At 49.4% G+C, this 22,906-nt stretch overlaps 1 protein-coding gene across 1 annotated transcript in view; it reads right to left on the bottom strand.

The window, feature by feature from the left end:
• CACNA1H (calcium voltage-gated channel subunit alpha1 H) overlaps positions 1–22,906 on the bottom strand; it is a gene marked incomplete at its 5' end in the record, with an annotated part of 162,911 nt that overhangs the window by 21,817 nt on the left and 118,188 nt on the right. Inside the window, 14 exons of the mRNA XM_083872614.1 lie at positions 85–155; positions 854–987; positions 1,459–1,568; positions 4,109–4,260; positions 12,146–12,359; positions 13,106–13,195; positions 13,778–13,903; positions 14,262–14,388; positions 16,296–16,480; positions 16,593–16,661; positions 16,772–16,895; positions 17,265–17,365; positions 18,438–18,869; positions 21,626–21,834. Of these exons, the coding sequence (XP_083728740.1) occupies positions 85–155; positions 854–987; positions 1,459–1,568; positions 4,109–4,260; positions 12,146–12,359; positions 13,106–13,195; positions 13,778–13,903; positions 14,262–14,388; positions 16,296–16,480; positions 16,593–16,661; positions 16,772–16,895; positions 17,265–17,365; positions 18,438–18,869; positions 21,626–21,834 (2,144 nt within the window). The remainder of the gene's footprint in view (positions 1–84; positions 156–853; positions 988–1,458; positions 1,569–4,108; positions 4,261–12,145; positions 12,360–13,105; positions 13,196–13,777; positions 13,904–14,261; positions 14,389–16,295; positions 16,481–16,592; positions 16,662–16,771; positions 16,896–17,264; positions 17,366–18,437; positions 18,870–21,625; positions 21,835–22,906) is intronic.

Raw genomic sequence — 22,906 nt, 5'->3', positions numbered from 1 at the left:
AAACACAGAGCTGTCCCCAGGCCTCAAAGGCACTGCTGTTCCCAAGGGGAACCCCCTGGGCATGCAGGAATTTTGGGGGCTTACCTGGGGCAGGGCTTGCACCACTGTGTCCAGCAGAGCTCTCATGCCCGTGGCCATTTTCAGCAGTTTCAGCACTGAAATGAGGAGCAAATCCTGCTCAGCAGGGCTGGGGGACATGGTAGGGGAAAATCCAGGATGGAAATCGAGGTTCAGAGCTTGCAGGGAGGGTTTAAATTTCTCTTCCTGCTGAACATCCCACTGTCAGTGCCAAGGGGAATGGCTTCCCACTGCCAGAGGGCAGGGTTATGGGATATTGGGGAGGAAATCCTCCCTAGGAGGGTGGGAAGGAGCTGAAAGAGAATTCCCAGAGAAGCTGTGGCTGCCCCTGGATCCCTGGAAGTGTCCAAGGCCAGGTTGGACGGGGCTTGAAGCACCCTGATATGGTGGAAAGTGTCCCTGCCCATGGCAGGGGTGGAATGGGATGGGATTTAAGGTCCCTTCCAACCCAAACCATCCTGGAATTCCATGAAAATGGACAAAAACCTACAAGAACTCCAACAGGCAAGGAAATGGGAGGCACCTCACCAGTGAAAAGCATCTTCCCAAGCCCTGACTGCCATCCCTTCCCACTCTGCTCTGGAGCAGCATAAACACTCTGTGACCCCAGGCTGGAATCAGAATCCAACCTCAGATCCTACAGGAAAACCCCGCGGTGACCCCCAGCTGCTCTCTGAGCTGCCACTTCGTGTTCCCCACTGGAAATGAACCAGCAGGGCTGGAAGGACAAATGCCCAAAGGATTTCCTGGGGTGGCTGGAGACTGGCAGACACACCTCTGGCTATCCTGAGCACCCTCATGATGCGGATGATGGTGGGGTTGATGGGCAGAGCCGCGTTCATCTCGATCTCCTCCAGCGTGATCCCCACGATGGACAGCAGGACTATGGCCAAGTCCAGCTGGTTCCACCTACAGACAGAGCAAGGACACGAAAAATTCCTTCTTTTGTGTTCCTTTTGGATTATCCTCTTGTGTTAATACTTGTGTCAATAGCAGGCACCAGCAAATCCCAAGTTCATCTCCTCATTCTCATCTGGACCTGTTATTTTTAGGGGGTACAAAAGCAGCTCAGAGCAGCTGGCACAGACATCCTGTGAGCCACAAAATCTGGGAAGTGACTCTAAGATGAGCTGGTCAGGCCTGGTGGGAAGGAAAATACTGGGGGAAATGATGGATGTGGAATTCTGGGAGATTTCTCAAATCCCTCCTGCCCAGCAATTCTTAGGAGTTTTAGCTCTCACACTACAAAGTTAGCACCCACAGAGAGAGCAAGACATGGGCTCTTCCCACAGTGCTGCTCCACCTCCCCAGAATCTGCCTCTGGAAGTGGGTCAATCCAGCCCTGAATCCCAAATCCACAGGGGTTCAAAATGCTCTCACCTGTCCTTAAAAAACCTGCGGAAACCAAAGGCCACCAACTTGAGCAGCGCCTCGAACACAAAGACGATGGTGAACACGTAGTTGCAGTACTTGAGGGCTTCATCCAGGGACTGGAAAGACAGATCCCAGTTAGGCCAGCCCAGTTAACCCCTTCCTAGACCCCACTGGTAGGAAGCAGGGTGAGAGAACCACAGGAATATCAGGAATAAAGGCTGGCAGAGCTAAACAACACAGCAGAACTCAAAGAAAGGCTCAGCCCCTGAGTCAAACAAAACTCTCTGAAGCACTAAGATTAGTTCTGCTAAAAATGTCAGGTTCAAGTTCGGTGCACAAATTGTTCAGCCTGGGCCAGAACAATTCACCCCTTCCCCATCTCCTGAAGATCCCTTGGTGTGACCTGCCCAGCCCTGGGGAGAAGAAAAACCTCCATGGATCATTTCTCGATTCCAGCCCTCGGGACGAAGGCTTTTGCTTCAAAAGCTCAGGAAAAATAAATAAACCTTGGAGATGGATTAAACTTTTCCTTGTTGAAAATGGGACCTCTCCAGAGCTGGGCAAAGCGTGTCCATATTTGGTGCAACGTTCCCGCTCTCCACGGAGCCGCTCTCGGAAGTCAGGAATCCACAGTGTTTATACTTGAGGATGATGAGTGTTTATAATGGGTTTCATTGGAGCTGGGGGCCAACAATAGCAAAGGAATCTTGTGGGGCCTTAAAATAGACAGTTGGGGGGGGGCGGGGAAGAAGCTCTTGGGGTGGGGGACAGGAGGCAGGGAAGGAGAATTTAGTTCAGTGTAGCACAGGACTCTGGATTTCCAGTAGAAAATGGGAATTTTCAATTTTCAAGTGAGCATCAAGGCAGATAAAATTGGAAATAAATGCAACAGGAGAGGCTGCAAGAAACCCCCACGGCGCAGGAAAGCTCTTTTTGTCCCCTCTGTGTGATGCCTGCCTTTGCTGACCCCACACACAGCAGGGTCACCAGGACATGGCCATGCCCTGGTTTTTGGGAACGAGAGCTGGAAGTTTCTCAGGTGTTGGCAACAATCCCTATTTTTGTTCCAGTACCTAAAATAAAATGGCAGCTCAAAAAACACGGGACAATTCCCTGTTCCAGCCAAAGCCTGAGCCTGACTTCTCCCATCGTTTGTGACCATTTGCATTTGGATTTACAACTCTGTGTTAAGGTAAACCAAGTGTAAATAAAACCTAATCTGGATAAACAACATTTCCATGGGAAACAAAGGAATTACCCTGGTGTAAAACACACACACACAGAGTTACCTCCTGCTCAGCATCCAGGAGGCATTTGCAAGTTACCACAAAATGCTGGAAAAGTAAATGCTGAGCCAGACCTACATAAGTGATAACAAAATGGGAAATTTAAAGATAAAATTTTATAGATTTCTATAAATTCACTAATTGGCCCCTATGAATTATGCCACAGGTGTTCTGAGGGGAGAATGACTTTATAATACATTAAAAAAGGGAGGATTATGCTTTTAAATTGGTTTGTTTGGAATTCATTGAGGAAGAGAAACCCTCTGCACGCCGTTACTCTGAGTTTATGTCTGTTGATGGAATGTTCTAAACCTCCAGACTGTTTTCCAGTGTGAGGCTCAGTCAGGTTTGGGATCAGGGCAGGAAATATTTGGCTTGGTCTTTTCCTGGTAAAAGCTCAAATCACTCTCCATTAGCTGGTTTTTTTTTTTACCCCCAAAGCAGGGAAATCAAGGTTTTGCCTGAGCAGTGAGTCCCAAATGGCAGAGCTGGATCAGGATGCTAAGGCTCTCCCAAGAATTGGGGATGCCTTTTTGGGACTTTTACCTAAAAATAGAGGCCAGATGAGATTAAAGGGATAAAAAGTGTTTATATTTATTGGAGGGCCCTCAGGTACATTTAGGGCAAACTGAGCCCTCCAGGGGCTACACCCAAAAATAAACCACGGGTCATGGATTTTCACACTTTTATAAGTTTGATCTATTTGCATATCAAGGGTAAATCTTTCAATTACAGCTTCAGGTAATGAACTTATTTACCCCACATTTGCTGCCCCCACTGACTTTTATTTGTATCTCTCATGGCCTGAGACAGTAAGGTGTCCCTGATTCCCAGGCTTGGAGGGGAATTGTTGTGTCTGACCAGAATGGGAGAGCATCACCTTGTAGCTCTGGTTTTATGCTTGAAGTGTTTTAGTTTTTTTAAAAAAAAAAAATTTAGAGAATTTTCTGTAAACAAGAGAAATGTTTTTGTAACTGTACTTATGTTATCCATTCCTTTTCCTAGGAGGGATTTTTTCTTGATGTTCCTCTGGTCTGACCAACGTAATCAAAAAGGTTTGCCTTTGTGTTGCCAATGAAATTGGTCTGTATAAAATAGTATCAACTCCCCCTGCCCCATCCCAAAAATAAAGAAGTAATTTTCAGCCTTGTAAATCTCAGAGTCTGTGTCATTGTAGTGTAAAACAACGTCAGCAGCTCACACTGTGTGTGGAATTAAGAGTTACACGCTAAAGAACTGCAGGATTACAAATATATAAAAAATAATATATATATATAATATATAAAATATATTATAAAATATAAAAGCAAAAACCCCACTGGGAAGGGCCCCATTTTGGCCAATTTTTCCCCCAGGGCGGCAGGTCCCACCTTGGGCTGGTTGTAGTGCTCCATGGACATGGTGATGACGTTGACGCCGATGATGAAGGTGATGAAGAGGTCGAGGTAGTGGCTGGTGCACAGGCTGTGGATGGATCTCCTGGCCGGGGAGTAGTCAGCGTAGTAGGGCCTGCGCTGGGCTTCTGTGGGGACACAGGGGACAGCTGTGAGCCAGGGGGGCCAGGGGGAAGGTCACCTCCCACCTGGACAGGGCAGGGGGAGAATGGAGTTGGACAAACCATGGGAAGCGGCTGAGAGATTCCTGAGTGACCCCTGAGTGACCCCTGAGAGATTCCTGAGTGACCACTGAGTAACCCCTGATTCCAAGTGACCCCGAGTGATCCCTGAGAGATTCCTGAGTGACCCCTGAGAGATTCTTGAGAGATTCCTGAGATCCCTGAGTGACCCCTGAGTGATTCCTGAGTGACTCGAGTGATTCCTGAGTGACTCGAGTGATCCCTGAGCGATCTTTTTGAAATCCCTGAGTGATTCCCGAGTGATTCCTGTGTAATCCCATAGTATTTCCTGAGTGATTCCTGTGTAATCCCATAGTCTTTCCTGAGTGATCCCTGAGTGACTCCTAAATGACTCCCAAGTGATTCCTGTGTAATCCCCGTGTGATTCCTGAGTGGTCCCTGAATGATTCCTGTGTAACTCCTTTGTAATTAATCCCTGAATGATTCCTGTGTAACTCCTTTGTAATTAATCCCTGAGTGACCCCTGTGTAATTCCTGTGTAATCTCTGAGTGACTCCTGTGTAATTCCTGAGTGATCCTTGAGTGATCCCTGTGTAATCCCTGAGTGACTCCTGAGTGAGTGATTCCTGTGTAATTTCTGTGTGAATCCTGAATGATCCTGCCTCCCACACCAGCTCCAGTGGGGTTTTTGGGATCAGCAGACTCTGGTGCCAGCCAGGTCCTCCCCTGTGTCCTATCATCTCCCATGGAATGGGAAGCAGGCAGGGAAGGAGTGGGATGGACACAGGACCCAAAGCCGAGGGAAAACTCCAAACCCAGCCAAGCTTCAGCTGCAGGTGAGGGCAAAGCTTAGGGCAGGACTCATCTTCCCCCAGTCCTGCAGGTGCCAGGAATATTCCAGGTGGGAGAAGAACACACCCCGAGCTCCAGAGGGTTTTTCTGGGGGGGTGTTTGGAAGGCCAAAGGAAAAGCAGCAGGGCATTCCTGAGGGATGGGAGCACACAGGACACAGCCACAAAGCGCTTGGCTCTGCCAGAACAAGCAGCACAAGCTCCTCTGGAAAAAGAAATAGAAATTTATATGTGTAAAATAGATAACTAAACAATACATCTAGGGCTCAGGGCATGGCTGCATCTAAATCCATTCATATGATTTTTATATCTCTGTCTCTGGTTGTGATTCCTCCTTTTTTTTTCCTCTTTGAAACATGAAAATTTCTCCTTGGAATGTTCCAAGGAGAGTGTTTGGACCCCAGGGCTGCATTTGTGCCTCTCTCCAGTGAAACTGTGACCACAGGGATGGCTCTGGGCACTGCACAGAGTCAAATTCCTCCCAAACTCCAGCAATGTAAATATTCCCAGTTTACCCGAGGCAGCCTTACTGTGGATTTCACAAGTGGGAAGAGACACTGAGGTCACTCTGAGTCAGAGCAGGGCTGTTCTTCACAGAGAGGGGGTTTTGCAAATATTTCAGCCAGTTCAGCTTTAAATGCACAAAGATCTCAGAAAAAGCTGCTTCACCTTGAAAATAAGGAAGGAAATCAGTTCAGAAGGACTCAGTGCCCTCCTGAAATCCATCTCCCACTCCTCTAATCCTGGTAATACCTTTCAGATGGAAAGACTCTTGAAATGCGGGAGGTGGTGTTTTTTTTGGGTTTTTTTTTTTTGTTGTTGTTGTTTTTTTTTTTTTTTTTTTTTTTGTTGCAACTGATGCCAGATCAGAATCCAAAACCTTAAAATTAATTGGATAAAGGGAAACAGAATCTGCAGCTTTCTTTCAACTATATTTTTTTTCTCCTGGTAGTTAAAAGTACAGTGGAAGCATTTGAAAAACATTTCCTTCTGACTAGGGTCACCAAAGCTTTTTTTTTCTCTGCTAAGGGGTGTGGAAAAACAAGATGAAAGCAACCAGAGTTGTTCTTGAATACATTTTTTTTCCTGTTGCTTTCATGTGCCTTAATCCTACGAGTCATCTTGGACTGCTGGGGCTGTCTGAGCTCAGCTTGCCTGAAATATAATAATAAAAACATTGCAGTATAATATTTATTTCAGGCTGGATGATGTGCTTTCATGTGTTTTCAGGATTACAACATCCTTGTGCTTTTTTAAAAAATATATTTTTAGGGAAATGTCTTCTTGGGAGTGCAAATAACTCCTTGGGAGGTCTGAGAATACACTTAATATTTAAATGTTGTATTAAGGGGCAATTTATTGATGACTGACTGATTAATGGGCTCCAGGACATGAGCAGGGATGGGTTGGCAGCACAGCAGGAAAAGAGGTTGCAGGTGGTTTTAACCACCCCTCACCTGCCCAAAAGCCTGATTTATTCACTATTCAGTAAAATGAATATTCAGGTGTTTATTCTGTTTTATCAACTAATTACAGAAGGAGAAGCACAAGAAGACATTTTCCCTGACAGCTCCTTCTGTCCATGGGCTGGAGAGGGGAAAAAACCAAGGAGGAAGCAGCCAGACCCAAAGGTGGGTCTGTCCTGCAGCACAGAGGGGTCTCACAGGTCTCTTTCTCAGCACTGCCCAGGCCTGCCCAAATTCCTGCTGGGAAAACTTAGGCCAAGCTTAACCCCAGGGAGCTCCAGGAGGAGCCTGGCACCTTTGGGATTTGCATACAACCCAAAGCCAGAACGAGGGATGGGAAAGGAATTCCCACAGAGAGAAAGCATCCAAGGACAGCTGGGAGGGAGGGGACAGAGGTGACAATAACCACATGCAGCAGGGCCATGCTCAGGGGACCCCATGCAGTGTCCACTCCAGGAGATGTTGCCCGTGCCAGGCTGGCGGAGAGAGCTGGGATGTGCCCAGAGCGAGCCAGGATGTGCCCAAGGAGCTGGGATGTGCCCAGGGATGTGCCCAGAGAGAGCCAGGGCTGGATCAGTGACCCTGTGAAGGCAGAGGGGTTGGTTGCAGCAGGGTGGGAGCAGAGGAAGAGCAGCCCCACACAGCTCTGGCAGGATGGAGGCACTTCCAGGGCTCCAGAGCCTCAGCTCTGGTCATTCCCAATCCCTTCAGGAAGTTTCACTTTTGTTGACAGCACAGCAAAGAGCTCTGGGCTCCTCTCAGTTCACATTTTTAACTCTCAGAGGGAATTTGAAGTGCTCAAATCGTGTTGAGGGTTCACTGCACACACCCCAACTGCTGCTGGCACAGCCAGAGCTGTGGGATCTGCTGGAGAACTGGGATGAGGAGGATGCTGCTCCATGGGATGTGGGCACAGCAACCAGGGGACACCAGATCCATCATCAATCCCAGCAGGCAAAACACAGCCTGGGCCTCGGGTTCTCTGGGAAAATGGTTTTTGGGATGAGATTCCCAGCAGCCAGCTGGCAGATTTCTGTCATCATGGAATGGGTCAGGTTGGAAGGGACCTTAAAGCCCATCCAGTGCCACTCCCTGCCATGACAGGAACACCTTCCACCATCCCAGGCTGCTCCAAGCTCCATCCAGCCTGGCCTTGGACAGTTCCAGAGATCCAGGGGCAGCCACAGCTTCTCTGGGAATTCCATCCCAGCCGCCTTCCACCCTCCCAGGGAGGAATTCCTTCCCAATATCCCATCTAACCCTGCCCCTGGCAGTGAGAAGCCATTCCCCTTGTCCTGGCACTCTGTGCTCTGTAAATGCTCTCTCTCCATCAAACACAGACAAGTTTCCCTTCAGCTGCTGTTTTGAACTGGTGGAAATACAGGAGGGAAAAAAAAACCCAACTCCATCAAACAGATGAAAAAAGGGCAAATCCCAGCTTTTCCTTCCCCCTGTTTTAGATGCTGGCTAACACTTGAATCTCACCTCTCTGCAGAGTATTTCAACTTTGCTTGTGGTTCTGCTGACATGGAAATTAATGAAGCCCTGTTCCCTGGCTTAAAAGCATTTCTAGCTGGCATTACAATCCCCAGCTCCAGCTCCTCCATTACAACGCTCTGCATGAAACATTAGAAAGCCCTAATGGGGTTATTCATGCCTGGAACAGAGCAGCTCTGTACCTGCAGCTGCCTGGAAAAAAAAAAAAAAAAAAAAAAAAGCAGCAGGGTTTGAGAATTCCCTGCTTGGAAACTCTGAGAGAAGGTGGTGGCACTGAGAGGATGTTTAAATTGAAATATCCTCTAAAGAAAGGTTTGCAGTCCCTGCTTTGAAAGGCACCTCTGCTGGGGCTTAAAATTTGCCTCGTCCTTCCACAGTTCCCAGCTCTGGTGGGAAAAGCCTCGGAGGAACAGATTTGAGGCCACTTTCCTCTCACAGAGATGAAATCAGGAAAAAGTATTTCTGAATTCTCAGTTTTTGGGGTCTGTCCTAAGAGGACACCACTGAAAGGCACTCTGCTCCCAGCTGCAGCTGTGATTTCCAGCTTCTCCAGGTTTTTTTCCTGCTCTGCTTTCAGCCCCCAGTGTCACCCAGACCCTCTGGCAGCCTTTGAAGTCCAGAGCTGACCTGACAGAGCAGATCCAGGAGGGCTGGATTTGGCCCTGGATCCCACAGACAGAGGAGATCAAGCTGATCCATGTGTTTTTAATCAAAACCTTCAATCTGGGGAGCCTGGTTTCAGTCTGTGTCTTCTGAGAAGCTCATTAAGAGGCAGAGAGCAGCAGGATTTTTAAATTACACTTGGATATAATGGATGGAGCAGGGACAGCATCAGGAAAAAAAATATTCTGGTTTATCTTGATTTTTTTTCCCTTTCGCATAAAAAAAGTTCACTGAGCAGTTCTGCCTTTAAAACCACATCAAATGCATTTCTCAGCGTCCTCACCCCCTGACCTCTGCTCTCCTTGAACCTGCTGCCAATCCCTTCTGCAAAGTGGCCCTCAGATGGGAAAGAAGAAATGTTTTGGAGAGATCTGAGGAGGTGACAGCAGAGAACTGGGCTGAAAATTCACCCCAAAGCAGGTGGGGGCTCCCCATCCTACCTGAGAAGGAGCTGGGTCCTGCTGCAGGGCTGTGTTCTCCATGGAAGCAATCCCCAAATCCTGGATCCAGCCTGGGATTGGCACCCAGGTGAGGTTTAACCCATTCCCAGGGCTGTATTTTCCACAGAGCAATCCCTCTGCCAGGCCCCAAATCCTGAATCCATTTTGGGATGGGCACCCTGATCCCCCAGATGAGGTTTAACCCATTCCCAGGCTGTGTCCCAGGAACAATCCCTCTGCCAGGGCCCAAATCGTGGATCCAGCCTGGGATTTGTACTCAGGACCACCCAGGGGAGGTTTAACCCATTCCCAGCCCCAAGCCCAGCCTGCCACAGCTCCATGGTGCATTTCTGTGTGTGCAGGCAGGGACAGATCCCCCAACCCCCAGGGGACATCACAGACAGGGGACAGCATACACAGACAAGGTGCCAGGCAGCCAGAGGGTGCATTTGTGGCCTAGGATGGATTTTCCTCCTGTTAAAACACAAATTCTTACTCTTCTGGGAGATGCTGACTGAGTTAAAAGCAGGGATCTCTGTCAGCATTCCCACATTCCGCCCTCCTCTCCCCTGGGGTGACCAGATTCTCTCCTGCTGCCCCACAGGGGTGACATGGAGTGCTAGGACACATGGAAGCAGTTGGAGGGACACATGGAAGCAGAGGAAGCTGCCAGCTGCTGTCACCATGCAGACCCCACAGCTCCATGAGCACACACAGTCACAGCTCACATCTTTCTGAGTCTGCCATGGCTGTGGTTTTTTTTTTATTTTTTTATTTTTTTTTTTTTATTTTTTTTTTCATCAAATCCATCATCACCTAAACGACCCAGGAGGTTCAAGGCCCTCCTAACAAAAAAAAAAAAAAAAAAAAAAAAAAAAAAAAAAAAAAAAAACCAAAAAAAAAACAACCTTGAAATGGAAGCAGCAAATTCCCGAATGTGTGTCAGATATTTGGGTTCACCTTGTCAACAGCTCTAGTTTGGATGCTGAGCTCTCCTTGCAGGTAGAGCCAGAGAGTTTCAGGGAACCTTTTGGAAGCCCAGCACATGGCCAAATGTTTCACTTCTCAGCTGCTCCACTGACTTGATCCCCTTCCAGAAATCTGTCCTCCTCCCTGCGTGCTCCCCATGAAATGTTACAACCCCCATCTGTGCAATGGCTGCTCTGAAATAGCTCCTTGGAGGTGGTGGATGAGGAGGGACAATGTCACCGTGTCCATCACTCTGACAGGGACTGGCTCTTTCTGGTGTCTGAGCTGTGGAGTTACAGCCAGGCTTTAATAAGATTTATTTCCTAGTCAGGAGCTGAGCTGTGCCTCTGTACCTGTGCCCCTGTTTTTTTCTAAGGATGCTTAAAATTGCTATTTTTATTTTTTTTAATTTCATCTAAACTTCGAGTTTATCTGAATGTCTTTTAGGTCAGCACATTGGGGTAGAGGCTGCACAAAGAGAACCCCTGGGACCTTAAACCTGATTCTCCTCCCTGTGCTGGAAATGCTGCCTTCAGTATTTCCACCCTCAGACTGCCAAAGCAAAATGGAAAAGGGGAAGGAAATTGCATTTGAACTCTTGGAAATCTCTGGAGAGAATCAATGTCTGAGCTGGATTTCATTTTGAGCTGGGCACTGAGCTCACAACAGGCTACAATCAAATGGGCTCAGCCCTCCCTGTGGTGTCATCAAGGTCCTGTGGGGACAACAGTGCCACATTTAGTGCTGAGGTGTCCCCTGGCTCTAAGGAGGAGCAGGAGAAGGGCTGTGGGGGACACAGCTCTTGCCTCAGGCCTGGAGGGATGCAGGGAATGGGGTGGGGAAAATCCCAGCACAGCCTGTCCCTGCGGTGTCCTTGGAGCTGGGCTGCTCCTCCAGCTGGAAATGGACATCCATGGCCTGATGTGTGGGACACAACCAATTTGTCACACCATTTGGTCTTTCCAAGAGATGACACGGCCAGGCAGAGTCACAGCAAACAGGGCCACAAAAGCTTGGCTTTACCCCTGACTAAGCTCAGCTTTATCTCAGTGGCCAAACCAGGTCTGCTCACTGCTCAAAAATGCCTGGCAGGCTCTCCCTGCTTACTGAAACTTCTGGGAATGCTGGGGCTGCTTTCCTGGCAGTTTTCCTGGGAATACCCTCCTAGGTGCAGCCTGCCCAGGGGAGGTGAGAATGAACAGGTTTGGGGCAGGAAAGGAGCAACAGGCTCAGGTGCTTTTGGGGTTTGATGGTCCCTATTAGACCCACTGAGAAGGAAATTCTGGCTTAAAGGCCTTTTTTGGCTAATGGCTCTGCCCCTGGCCAGTGTTCCAAGGACAAAAGGAGTCCCAGGACTGAGTCCCAGCCTGGAATAGAACCAGCATCTCTTGTCATGGACATCTTCCCGAGAGGAATTCTCCCTGCTGTCCCGAGCCCAGGGCCCTGTCCCCAGCCCATGGCCCTGGCCATGCCCCCATGCAGTGTCTGTGGCATGCAGGGCCCATGCTCCAGGACTCCCAAAGTCCATCAGCACAGTTTGAGCTGAGCAAAGAATTCCCAAATCAAACCCCGGTCCCATCCCGGGAATGCGATGCGGCACGTTAAGGCACGGGGGAGCCTTGGAGGGGCTTCCAGGCACAGGGAGAGCACTGAAGCTCTTCCCCCCTGTGTCCCACAGCACAGAGGACTCTGCTGGAGGAGGATTTTTCCTCCCCAGCCAGGTGAACAGGTGACTCTTCCCACCAGGACAATCCCAAGGCGTCACCAGCCCGGAGCCTTAAGGCACCGCCAAAGAGGTAACAAAAGCGACAAAACCTCCTGAACCCCAACAACAAACAAAAAACCCCCAAAAAAACCAACCAAACCAAAAAACCCCAAAAAGAAATCTCGCTTTGGGAGCAGGCAGGGCTCAGAAAGGTTTTGGTTTGTAAGGCACTCTACCGACCAGACAGGTACATCTCCTTACTCCTGCGCTTTTTCTCCAGGCGGCGCAGCCGCTTCTCCTCCCGGCGCCGCGCCTCCTCCGCCTCCTGGTGTTGCCGGCACTTGTGGAAGTTCTCCACCACCACTCCCACGAACATGTTGAGCACAAAGAAGCTGACGATGAGCAGGAAGGAGATGAAGTAGAGCAGCATCCAAGGGTTGTGGTTCTGGATGGGCTGGGGGAAAAAAAAATGAGGGAGAAGCGGAACAGACCAGGCAGGTTAAGTCAGACTTTTGGAGCAACAAGTTGCATGGAGAGGAGGAGGAGGAGGAGGAGGAGGAGGAGGAGGAGGAGGAGGAGAAGAGGTTTTTCCCAAAGTGTTTTCCTCTCATTTGCCTTCTCACTGACTAAAATTTTACTGTTTGGTGCAAAACCCACCCAAAACCGCCTCCCAGGGTTTAATTATTTTGGCGTTTATTTCACACAGCCTCGGATAAATCTCAGTGGATGAGCATCATCCCACCAGCAAGATTGTTTTAGCTAAAGATAGGCTCCAGATTTTTAATTTTTCAGATGTGGGCTCCTGCTTAATGTCTCTCAGTTGTTACCAGATCTTCAGAAGTGGGGGGAAATAAAGCCCAAAGCCTTACTGTGGCTCTGGGTGGGTCCTACTCATGCGAGACTTGACTTCCCACGGAAAATGCCACGAGACTCACAAACTGAACCCCTTTTCCACAACATTCTGGCGGTTTCCCATCCTCATTCCAATTCATCCTACATCCTCTGATGTAGGACGTGTCAGAGCTTGCCTCAGCATGGGAAGCAGCCGTGGAAAAACAACTCCAAAAAAATGGAAAACCAGCAGCTCAACGAGCTCAACCTCAAGGAGGTTCCACAGCTCTGCTCCTTCCTGGGATTTCAAAAAGCCTGGAATGCCCAGGCCTGAGAGGAGAGAGGAGCCCAGATGGGCTCTGCAGGTACCTGCTGGTCGATGCCCACGGCATCCAGCCCGTCGTACATGATGTTCACCCAGCCATCCTTGGAGGAGAGGACAAACAGGGACATCAGGGCCTGGAAAAGGGACAGGAGAGTCTGGTCTCACCTTTCAGTCCCCAGAGGAGGAACTCCCAACTCCTCCTGTGGCCTGGCCTGCTTTTCAGCCACTATAATGCAGCTTGTTTTCTTTATTTGCATACAGAACAGCCAGAAATCAAGAGAATTAAAGGGGAAGTTGAGGGGTTGCATCCCAAAGCAGTGGCTTTAGGACAACACTCCTAAAACCAAGGAATTGTACAACCATAGCAAGAGACCAAAAGTTAACCTGATCCATTTTTGCACGTTTAGGGTAAAGGACAGAGATTTCCAGATCAAGCCATAGCATGACCAAGGATGATGGAAAAAGCCTCAAAGATCACCAGATACAAATATTAACTCTGTAAAAGACAGAGATTTCCAGATTAAGCCATAGAATGACCAAGGATGGAAAAGACCTCGAAGATCACTGAGTGCAAATATCAACCCGCTGATAGATGACTGCAACGTCAATTTTGGAAACTTCCTATGATGGAGGCTCCACAGCCTCCTGAAGCCACACATCTCTAGTGCTCATGCAGGAAAAGCTGGCACAGAAAATCCCTGCAGGGAGGACTTTACCTGCCCCAAATTGTCGAAGTTGTATTTCCTCCGGACCCATTTGTAGTGAGCGTTGGTGCAGTCAGCCTTCGTGGTGATGTTTTTGACATCAGGGCCATCACAGTAGTAGAACTTGCCTTTAAAAAGCTGCATTTGAGAAGACAAATTAAAAAAAAAAAACAAAAAAAAAAAAAACAAAAAAAAAAACAAACAAAAAACCCAAAAAAACCCCACCAACTTTGAGAAGTCTGTTCTCTGATTTATCTTTCATTCCTTTAGTAGAGTTCACCAGGGAGGTCTGTCTGTTCTCCTAATCCTGAGATCCTTGCTGGGAGCAGCTGCCAGCCCCACCCTGGATCATTTCTCCTAAAGCCTGGCTCTTCCTCCCAAACTGAAATCTTCCTTTGGAGGCATTTCAGCTCATTATTTCCACCTCAACCCTAGCTGGTGAGAAAAGCAGCTTCTCTTTTGCAGTAGTCCCTGACAGGGGAGGGAAATACTCTACCTGGACCCCTAAAATCCCAAAGATAATGAAGAAAGCACAGCAGATGAGAACAATATTCCCAATAGGCCTCAAGGAGGAGATCAAGGTTTCCACCACCAGCTTCAGACCTGGGGCTCTGCTGATCACTCTGGGAAAAAAACAAAGACAAGACAACAAAACTTTTAATTTTTATACTTGTCCTGTTATCACTCAGCTGCTTCTCCTCTGCACAACCCTCCTCTACCTGCAGGTAGGGATTTCTTTAGAGATCCAGAACATTCCCAAGCATATCAGATGGAATTCAAGCAGTGACAGCTGGGCAGAGTGAGGAGGGGAGGCTCCCTGTGGGCAGGATATCACTGAGTTCCTTCTGTGGGGTGTTTGTACCTCACTCCAGAGTGTGATCCCTCTAAGGGCTCTGATCCCAGCACAGGGACACAGGCAGGACCCTTCTTCCTCTCCCAACACAAGAGTAGCTTCCCAGTGGGCCTGAGCACATCTGGTGGTCTTTCTGCAGTATTGGCCATGACAACTTTCCAAACAGAGTAATTCCAATTTGTTTCCTAATTAGTTCCTGGACTGGCTCTTAGCTAACAGGAGCCTGTGATCAACAGCTCCAAAGCCAAAGGGTCAATCCCATTGGGAAGCAGATTCCAGGTGTGCTCTGAGGCAAGTTTGGGGTGTTAGTAGGACCTTCATCCATCCCTGGGGATGAGGGAGTGGAACCAGCCTAAGCCAAGCTTTCCTGGGAATGGCCAGGTGGGAGTTTTGCCTGAAAAACACCAAATTTGTTTTGAGGGAGAGCCCTTGGAGGGAGCTGCAGCTCACACGGATAATGACGCTTTGTGCCTGCCAAGCCCAGAGAAAAGAGTTTTGTGCTGCTGCATTTCCACAGGGTCTTGTTTGAGAGAAGTCATGTGGAGACTGAACTGCACCTCCAAAGTGTTAGGAATGGTCCCTGGAGCCAACCTGTGCTCACTGAGGCCATGGTGAGAGGTGATGAATCCCTTTCTGTTCATAGGATCTGGCCTAGTTATTCTCAAAGACCAACTGCCTCCTTCCCTCATCCCTTTCCTCATGAACTGCCCGTGCCCTGAATTCTATTCCCACTTCTCTGGGTCACACAGGGTGACTTGTCCAGGGTGTCCTGGGCAGCCAGCACTGCCAGGGGACCCTGGTGGCACCAGCAGAACAGTGAGGAGCCAGAAACACTGATTTCCTTGTCACTAAGGTGACACAGAGCACAAAGGGCTGTTGTTCTTGTGGTCTAAAAGATTCCCTCTTCCTATCAGTCTCACAAGCATGGCTTTGTCCCAGAAAGTGTCCAGGTTTTTGGAGGTGGCTGTCTCATTCCCCTGAAATTTCAGTAAAAAAAGGCTCCTGTTTCTTGCCAAGCAGGATGAAACCAGAACAGGAGCTGATCCAACCCCCCCCCCCCCCCCCCACCTAAACATTATCCCTCTTTATCGTGTAATCACAACCAAAATATGAATTATCTTTACTCCTGTTCTCAAATACTGGAAGCTCTGCCCTCCTGTGCCTCACTGAGGGAGGAGCTGCTTTGCAGGGATGTTTGGCAGGGTCAGGAGAACAGGTAAGGATCCTGGAGCTTATCAAATCCTCAGAAGGATGCTGGAGCTTATCAAATCCTCAAAAGGAGGCTGGAGCTTATCAAATCCTCAGAAGGATGCTGGAGCTTATCAAATCCTCATCAGCACCTGTTCAACTGCAAATCTCTCTTTGCTGGGGAATGCCTGGGAGGTTGTGCAGTGGAAGAAGGAGCCAGAGAGACTTGGGAAGGGCTGATAAAATTGCAGTCTGGAGGAGGCTCTGACTGCACTCGCTCCAGGTTGTGACAACACCTCTCACTCCAAACTCCAGCCACGCATCTCTGAGCTGGAGAAGATGGATTGGAATTCATTTCACTGTTTTCAAACAGCTTCTCACCGAGTTTAGAGGTCCCCAAAGATGCCTCTACCCACGTTGTATTTCAGTTTTTTGTGTTATTAAGCAAGACCTTGTGCATTTCCCAAACTCTGACTTATCAGCACTCACCGGAGAGGTCTCAGGGTCCGCAGGAGCCTCAGCACACGAAGGACTCCCAAGATTTTGGCTCCTCCTGCTGATGCCATGGACACAATGATGTCAATGATGGACACAAAGACCAGGACTCCATCCAGGACATTCCAGCTGCTCTGCAAGTATGTGTTTTCCCCAGAGAAAAAGCCAAGAGCTACCACCTGCAGCCAGGAGAAGAAGGGAGACATTGAAATCTTCACCCAGATCATAACTCTGGCATGGTCTGGTCTTTGCCAGGACCTGCTCTGGGCCATGGGATGAAGCTCTAATTACCTTAACCATCATTTCAACCACAAAGATGGCAGTGAAGATGTAATTAGAGACACTTAGGAATATCCTTTCCTGGAAAACACAGAACAATAAAGAGAGACAGGTCAGAAACCCAACATTACCCTTGCAGGGTCTGGTCCTGAGGAGATAAGACCTGGGTGGAGGAAGGAAATGCCTCTCACCGTGCTCAGGGGGTCGATGTCTGGTCTCTCCAGAGCTATGGTGATGCAGTTGAGGAAGATAAAGACCAGCACCACGTGGTCAAACATTTTGTGGGCAATGACCTTCTGGCACGTCACTCGGAACCTGGAGAAAGGTGGGAAGAACAGATCCTTTGGAAGTTTGGATCAGGAAAAGAAACCCTTCTGCTGATGTGCCACCAGCACCAGCCCAGGTGGGGAGGCAGCATCTCCACAGGCTTTAGCCGTGAATATGATTAATTATCAATTATCAATACTTAATTATTAATTATTACTAATGCTGGCCAAACCACTGACAGCAAAGGGGTGAACCACGCAGTTCTGCCCATGCCGAACTGAGAACTTGACCTCAAAATCAAGAAACTGGATTTCTAAAACTCTGAAGGATTTTTCTCAAGGGGGGAATCTCACTAAGAATGCAATATTCCATTACCTCAAACAGCTGCTGGGCTGGAATTTCAGTGGAATTTCTTACCTGTTCTGTGGGGAAAACAAGTAGAGGGACCAGTCCTCGTGAGTCTTGCACCACTGGGGTTTGTAGGGCTCCAGGGCTTTGCGGATGCGGTAGCAATAACTCTGGATAAAAAGGAAGGAACACCTTTTCTTCCTCTTTTATTTTCCTGCCTCTTCAACTTTCACAGTGTTTTTGTGGAAGGAGGGGGCAGTAAATGGCTTTTCAGTGTGTCTGTGGGCAGTCACAGCTTTTGGGACAGAGCTGTGGTGGCCGTTGTCACATTTGTCCAAGAAAATAAGGAGGAAAGGGGGGGAAAAAGGGAAGAGATGAACAGGACAAAGCAAGATTTCTGGGAAGGTGTCCTTTTGAGATAAAGAGTTGTGCCAAACCCAAAAAGGCCTCAAGCAACCAAAAAGTTAAGTGGAAAACATTTCTTTTTAGGCTTTCACACTTTCATGACGCCAAAACCAGCTCCTGTGAGTAAAGCCATTCACCTGTTGTGTCTACAGCTCATTTTTGGAGGCATCCTGGGCCAGGAGGACAATCCTAAATAATGTCACAGCCCAAAAAAGATCTCTTCAAAAAGGGATCTTTCAGGAAGTAAAGGCCCATCCCTCAGCTCAGGATCGCCATTCCCAACCTGAGCCTTGAAATAATAACATTTCCATGCTGGATTGTCATCCATCCTTTTAGGGAATAGGAAAAGCCACTTAAGACACGAACCCCTAACCCTAACCCCAGCCATGAGTCAATAACACATTTCCACGGCAGCTTTTCATCCATCCTTTTAGGGAATGGGAAAAGCCACTTAAAACACGAGCCACTAACCCTAACCTCAGTCTTCAGGTGATAACACATTTCCATGCCAGATTTTCATCCAGCCTTTTAGGGAATGTGAAAAGCAACTTAAAGAAAGAGCCACTAACCTTAACCCCAACCCTAACTCTAAGTCTAACTCTAACCCTCACCCTAACCCTAACCCCAGCCTAGAGGCGATAACACACTTCCATGCTAGATTTTCATCCATCCTTTTAAAACGTGAAAAACTACTTAGAAAATGAGCCTCTAACCCTAACCTCAACCCCAGCCTTGAGGCAACAACACATTTCCACACCGTATTTTCATCCACCCTTTTAGGGAATGTGAAAACCCACTTAAAACACGATCCCCCCCCACATCTCCCTCAGCACTTACATCCTCCACGTCATCCTCGTAGTCCAGCCCGTCCTCCTTGTGGCCGTCCACCCTGAGGAAGAACTCGGCGGGGCCGTGGCCCATCTTGCCATTGCAGTCGTGGAACTCTGGCGGCAGCAGCGCGGCGGGGCCTGGCCCCAGCTGCCTCACCGAGGGCACCCTCAGCAGCTCGGGCAGCTCCTGAGAGCCGCGGTAATCCAGCGATTCCGCCCGCCGGGACAGCGAGGGCCGGCTCAGTGTGCTGGATTTGGCATCGTCGGAGTCATCGTCAGTGCTGCCTTTCCCCTCTCCCGACAGCAGCGATTCCCGTTCTCCCGACTGGTTCTTCTTCTTGAGGCTGGGAGCCCGGCCCAGGCTGTTCCAGCTGGAGCGGCGGCTGCCCCAGGTGCTGCCCGTGCCCCAGTTGGCGCATGGGGAGCTGCGGAGGCTGGACTGGGAGAGAAGGCAGGAGTTGGGAGGGAGGTGTTTGCCAGGAAGAAGCTGAAGGTGTTTTGCCCAGAGCGGTGGAAGTCATGACCTCCTGTGGAAGCCCTCAAATCTCTCGGGGGAATTCCCTGGGAAGATCTACCATAGAGTTTTCCACCCATGCTGGAGGAGATTTCCAGTTGTGGCCTCCTGTGGAATCTCTCAAACCTCTCAGGGGAATTCTCTGGAAGGATCTACCATAGGGTTTTCCACCCAGGCTGGAGGAGAATACTTCCCCCGTGGTGCCTTGCAACACTGTGTGATCTACCCCAGTTTTGCTATCCCCATGTGCCCCTAATTCTCGTGGTTTCTTCTTTTCCCACTTCCCCACTAGTTGTGCTATCCCTGATGGCTGCACCATGTCCTCTGTAGTGCAGTGCCCTTTGCCCTGCCCTTCATACCAGCCCTGTGCCCTCAGACCATTGGTTCCTGACCCCACACTTAACCCTCTGCACAGCACACGGTTGGGTCTTTTGTCCCTGATTCTCTTTGGCGTGCTGGAATAATCCTTTTTGTGGAATAGACCTTCTCTGGAATTATCACACAAAAGGTCCTTCTTGCCTCTCTCGCTGAGTGCCTTGGTGTGTGTGGTGTGTGGACCTGGAGTGCTTTGCCCGAATCCTCCCCAAGTGGCTTTTCCACAGGAGATGGTTATTGGGAAATAGGTAACAGCTCCACCATCTAAAATCACACTGCTACAGCCTCCCCTTCCTGCTTTTTGCTCCAATTCCAGCCTTGAAATGGGAACACCTGGCCAAGGCCACACTAGAGGTGGTCCTGGGCCACAGCTGGAGCACAGCCACCAACCCTCTGTCCTGGTGACCCCCCAGCAACACCAACTCTCCATGAAAAATGAACCCAAAGACATCAATAAGTGGCATTTTGCTGAATTGGCTTGTTCTCTGCTCACGTTCAGGTGGTTTCAGCTCACACCTTCCCTGCCTTCCAAAGGGAACCTGAGTCACCGAGTGCCTGGTGGGAATTGTGCCCCCATTTCCGTTGTTTTCCTTCCATTTGCTGCGTGAGGGAGTGAAGTGAATGTGTCTCCTCCACAAATTTCAGTGCGTGTCTGTGCACTTGGGCAGGTACCAAGCAATTCCCAGGAGGAGAGAGCTGAAGGTCAGCGCAGAAAAGCCAGGAGGAAAACTCCCTTTTCCCTCCATGGCTTCCTCCCAGCACAAACCAAGGCAAACTGCCTTCCTCCTCCTCCTCAGTGCCCTCCCCTGCCTGCTTCCTCTGCCTCTGGCTGGTGGCTCTGCCACCGAGAGAGGATTGGAAGGATGAACATCCCTCTGCAGCAGCTCGCAATCCCACGAAAGCCCAAGGCAAACAGCAGTCAGCTCTGTTTTCTTTTCAAAGGCATCAGGTTGACTAAGCAGCTTAGCAAGGGGGGTGGTGGCTGTGCCTGGGCGTGAGGTGCCTTCACGGTCTGTTGCCTTGATTTGAACATGATCCCGCAGTTATGGAGCAGGGGAGTGGGACAGATGAACAGCAGCGGAAAAATCCACTCTGCCCGCTGCCTGTGCTGCTCTGTGTGCACAGAGCTGCCCCCCCTGCAGCAGGCACAGCTGCCAGAGCAGCAGCTCCTGGTGCAATCCTGGTGTCAGGGGAATGTCATGACCTCTTAAGGGATCTTTGGGATTTCCGCACCTTCCAAAGGAAATCGTGGAGTTACAGAATGGCTTGGCTTGGGAGGGGAGCTGAAGATTATCTCATTTTAAACCCCCTCATCCCTTGTTCCCTCAATTTCCCCTCCAACAGGGCTGCAGGACTGTAAGCAGAGATCAAGGGAAAATGCTTCATCCCCCTGACACAATGTAAATTCAAGATACAACCCTAAAACACCAGGGGAAAGCAGGTGTTGTCCTCACAGGGACAGCTGGCAGCTTCTCCCAGACATCCCAAATAGCTGGTGTGCTTGGAAAAGACTCCTGCTCCTCCTCTGAAGGTAACTGGACTTGTTAAGGTTATGGCTTTCCAGTGAGATGGTTTGGCAAGTGCTTCCAGTGAGGCACTAGGCAGGAAAACGCTGAATCCTGGCACATCCCTGTTTCCTCTTTCCATGGACACACTGTCCTTGGCTGCTCTGTTGTCACTGCACATCCCACCTCTGTTCTGCTCCTGCCTTTCTGCATCTTTCTCACCTCCACCACCCTCCCTTTCATTCTCCAGCAACGTCTGTCACAAATGTCTCATGTGACCCTAAGCTGAGCTTTGCTGGCTCTGATAACACCAAACTTGTGGGATCAACCCCTGCAAGGGCCATCCCCTCGATCCTTGTGTGTGGGTCTGATATTTCTGGGTCTGAGAGATTTTAGCCTGCTGGCAGCTGCTAACATTTTCCCAAGGAAAAACTTCTCAAGGAAGTTTCTTCTCAAAACAATCTTGGCAAACAACTCTCCTTTCTCAAAACAACCTTTCTCCAGGTGGTGTTTTGCTGTTTCTCTGGTTTAACCATTGGGATTAGAGAGGTGTCGTTCCTATTCACCAACCATGTTATGTCTGTATTGGAACACCTTATAAAAGGCAATAAGAATTAGACAATAAAAGCCTTTTTTCTATACTCTTTGCCTTCTGAAATATTTGGAGTCTCTCATCTTTCTTTCATGTCCTACAGTGACACTTGTGGGTCCTTTCCACCCCAGATCATCCCCACCACCCCAAAACCAAAACACCCCGTGCCCTGTGTCACTGAGGGGGAGTTGTTGGCCACAAGAACCTACCAAGGACTTCTGGTCGTAGCCCGTGGGCTCCAGCGAGGCGTTGCTGCCTCTCCTCGAGTCCCCCAGGGTGTGCAGGGAGTCCAGGTGTGGGGAGCACTTTGGGGTGGGCATCGGGGTGGCAGCCGTGCGCATGATGATGGGCGGGGGCATGGCCCCCCTGCCCTCCAGGTGCCCATTTGGGGTCACAGCCAGCGAGTACATCTTCATCTCTGCGGGGAAAGGGGACACAGGACACTCCGTGAGGGGACACTGCTCCTGGGGACCTGCTCCAGGAACTCTGTGGGCAGTAAGATTCCCCCGCTATGGTGTTGAAAGGCATCAGGGGAATGTCATGAGCTCTTGAGGGGGTTTGGGAAATCAGTGCCCTTCAAAGGAATCGTGGAATTATGGGATGCCTTGGCTTGGAAGGGACCTTGAAGATCATCTCATCCCATCTCTCATCCCATCTCTCATACACATCCCTCCTGCCCCTGAGTGTGTCACACACCAAGAGCTCTGTACTGGAACTGCTGAAACCTTCTGGCTGTTGAGTCACCAGCTGGCCCCTGGCCACAATCATTCCTGGATTTGGACTGACAGCACATCAAGCCCTGGTTTCTAGCTCTGTGTCACCTGAGCAGAGGTGACAATATTTATTTCCCCCCAAAATCTCTCCTTTTTTGAGGCTGGTGCAGATTTGGTCCTGTGGGATCCTTCCCAAGCATTTGCAAGGGACATTTGGTCACTTGGTGTTGGGGGTTTGCTGCTTCATCTCCAGCCTGAGCAGCTCCATCACCTCACTGTGATCCAGCTCTGCCTCAGCTTCCCCAACAAATCCTGAATTCCAACTGCTCCCCACAACCAACATTTCCTTGGCTGAAACAAATCCTGGTTTGGAAGCATTTGGAGGGATCCTGACAGAGCCCAAGCTGGGAATTGAAGGAAGCAGGAACTGAAGTGGCTCCTGTTTGCCATCATTCACTGTTAAAGTGTGTGATCCCTTCTTGTCACCCCTCTGGCTGCAAAAGGAAGGCTGTCACCTCCAATTCTGTGTTTTTGGTACTCCAGAGCACTGTGGGCCTTCCCCTAAACCGACTGCCAGACCCTCCTGGAACACAAATGAGCAGCAACATTTTCCATCCATCAAACCTCACCCAAATGCACTTTGTGTGGGAAACCAAAAGGAACAGATGAGAACATGATTGATTGGAAAAGCTGCCGAGAAGTGGGGTGAGAACATCGCTCTCAGCAGAGTACTCTGTGCTAATGGTGCAGGAGGGAGGAGGAGACACAGCTAAAAAT

This window comes from Zosterops lateralis (genome assembly GCF_965231275.1).
Source record: "Zosterops lateralis genome assembly, chromosome: 15".
NCBI classification, from domain to species: domain Eukaryota; kingdom Metazoa; phylum Chordata; class Aves; order Passeriformes; family Zosteropidae; genus Zosterops; species Zosterops lateralis.
The sequence above is the reverse complement of the archived record's forward strand: the minus strand, read 5'-3'. Positions and strand labels throughout refer to the sequence as shown.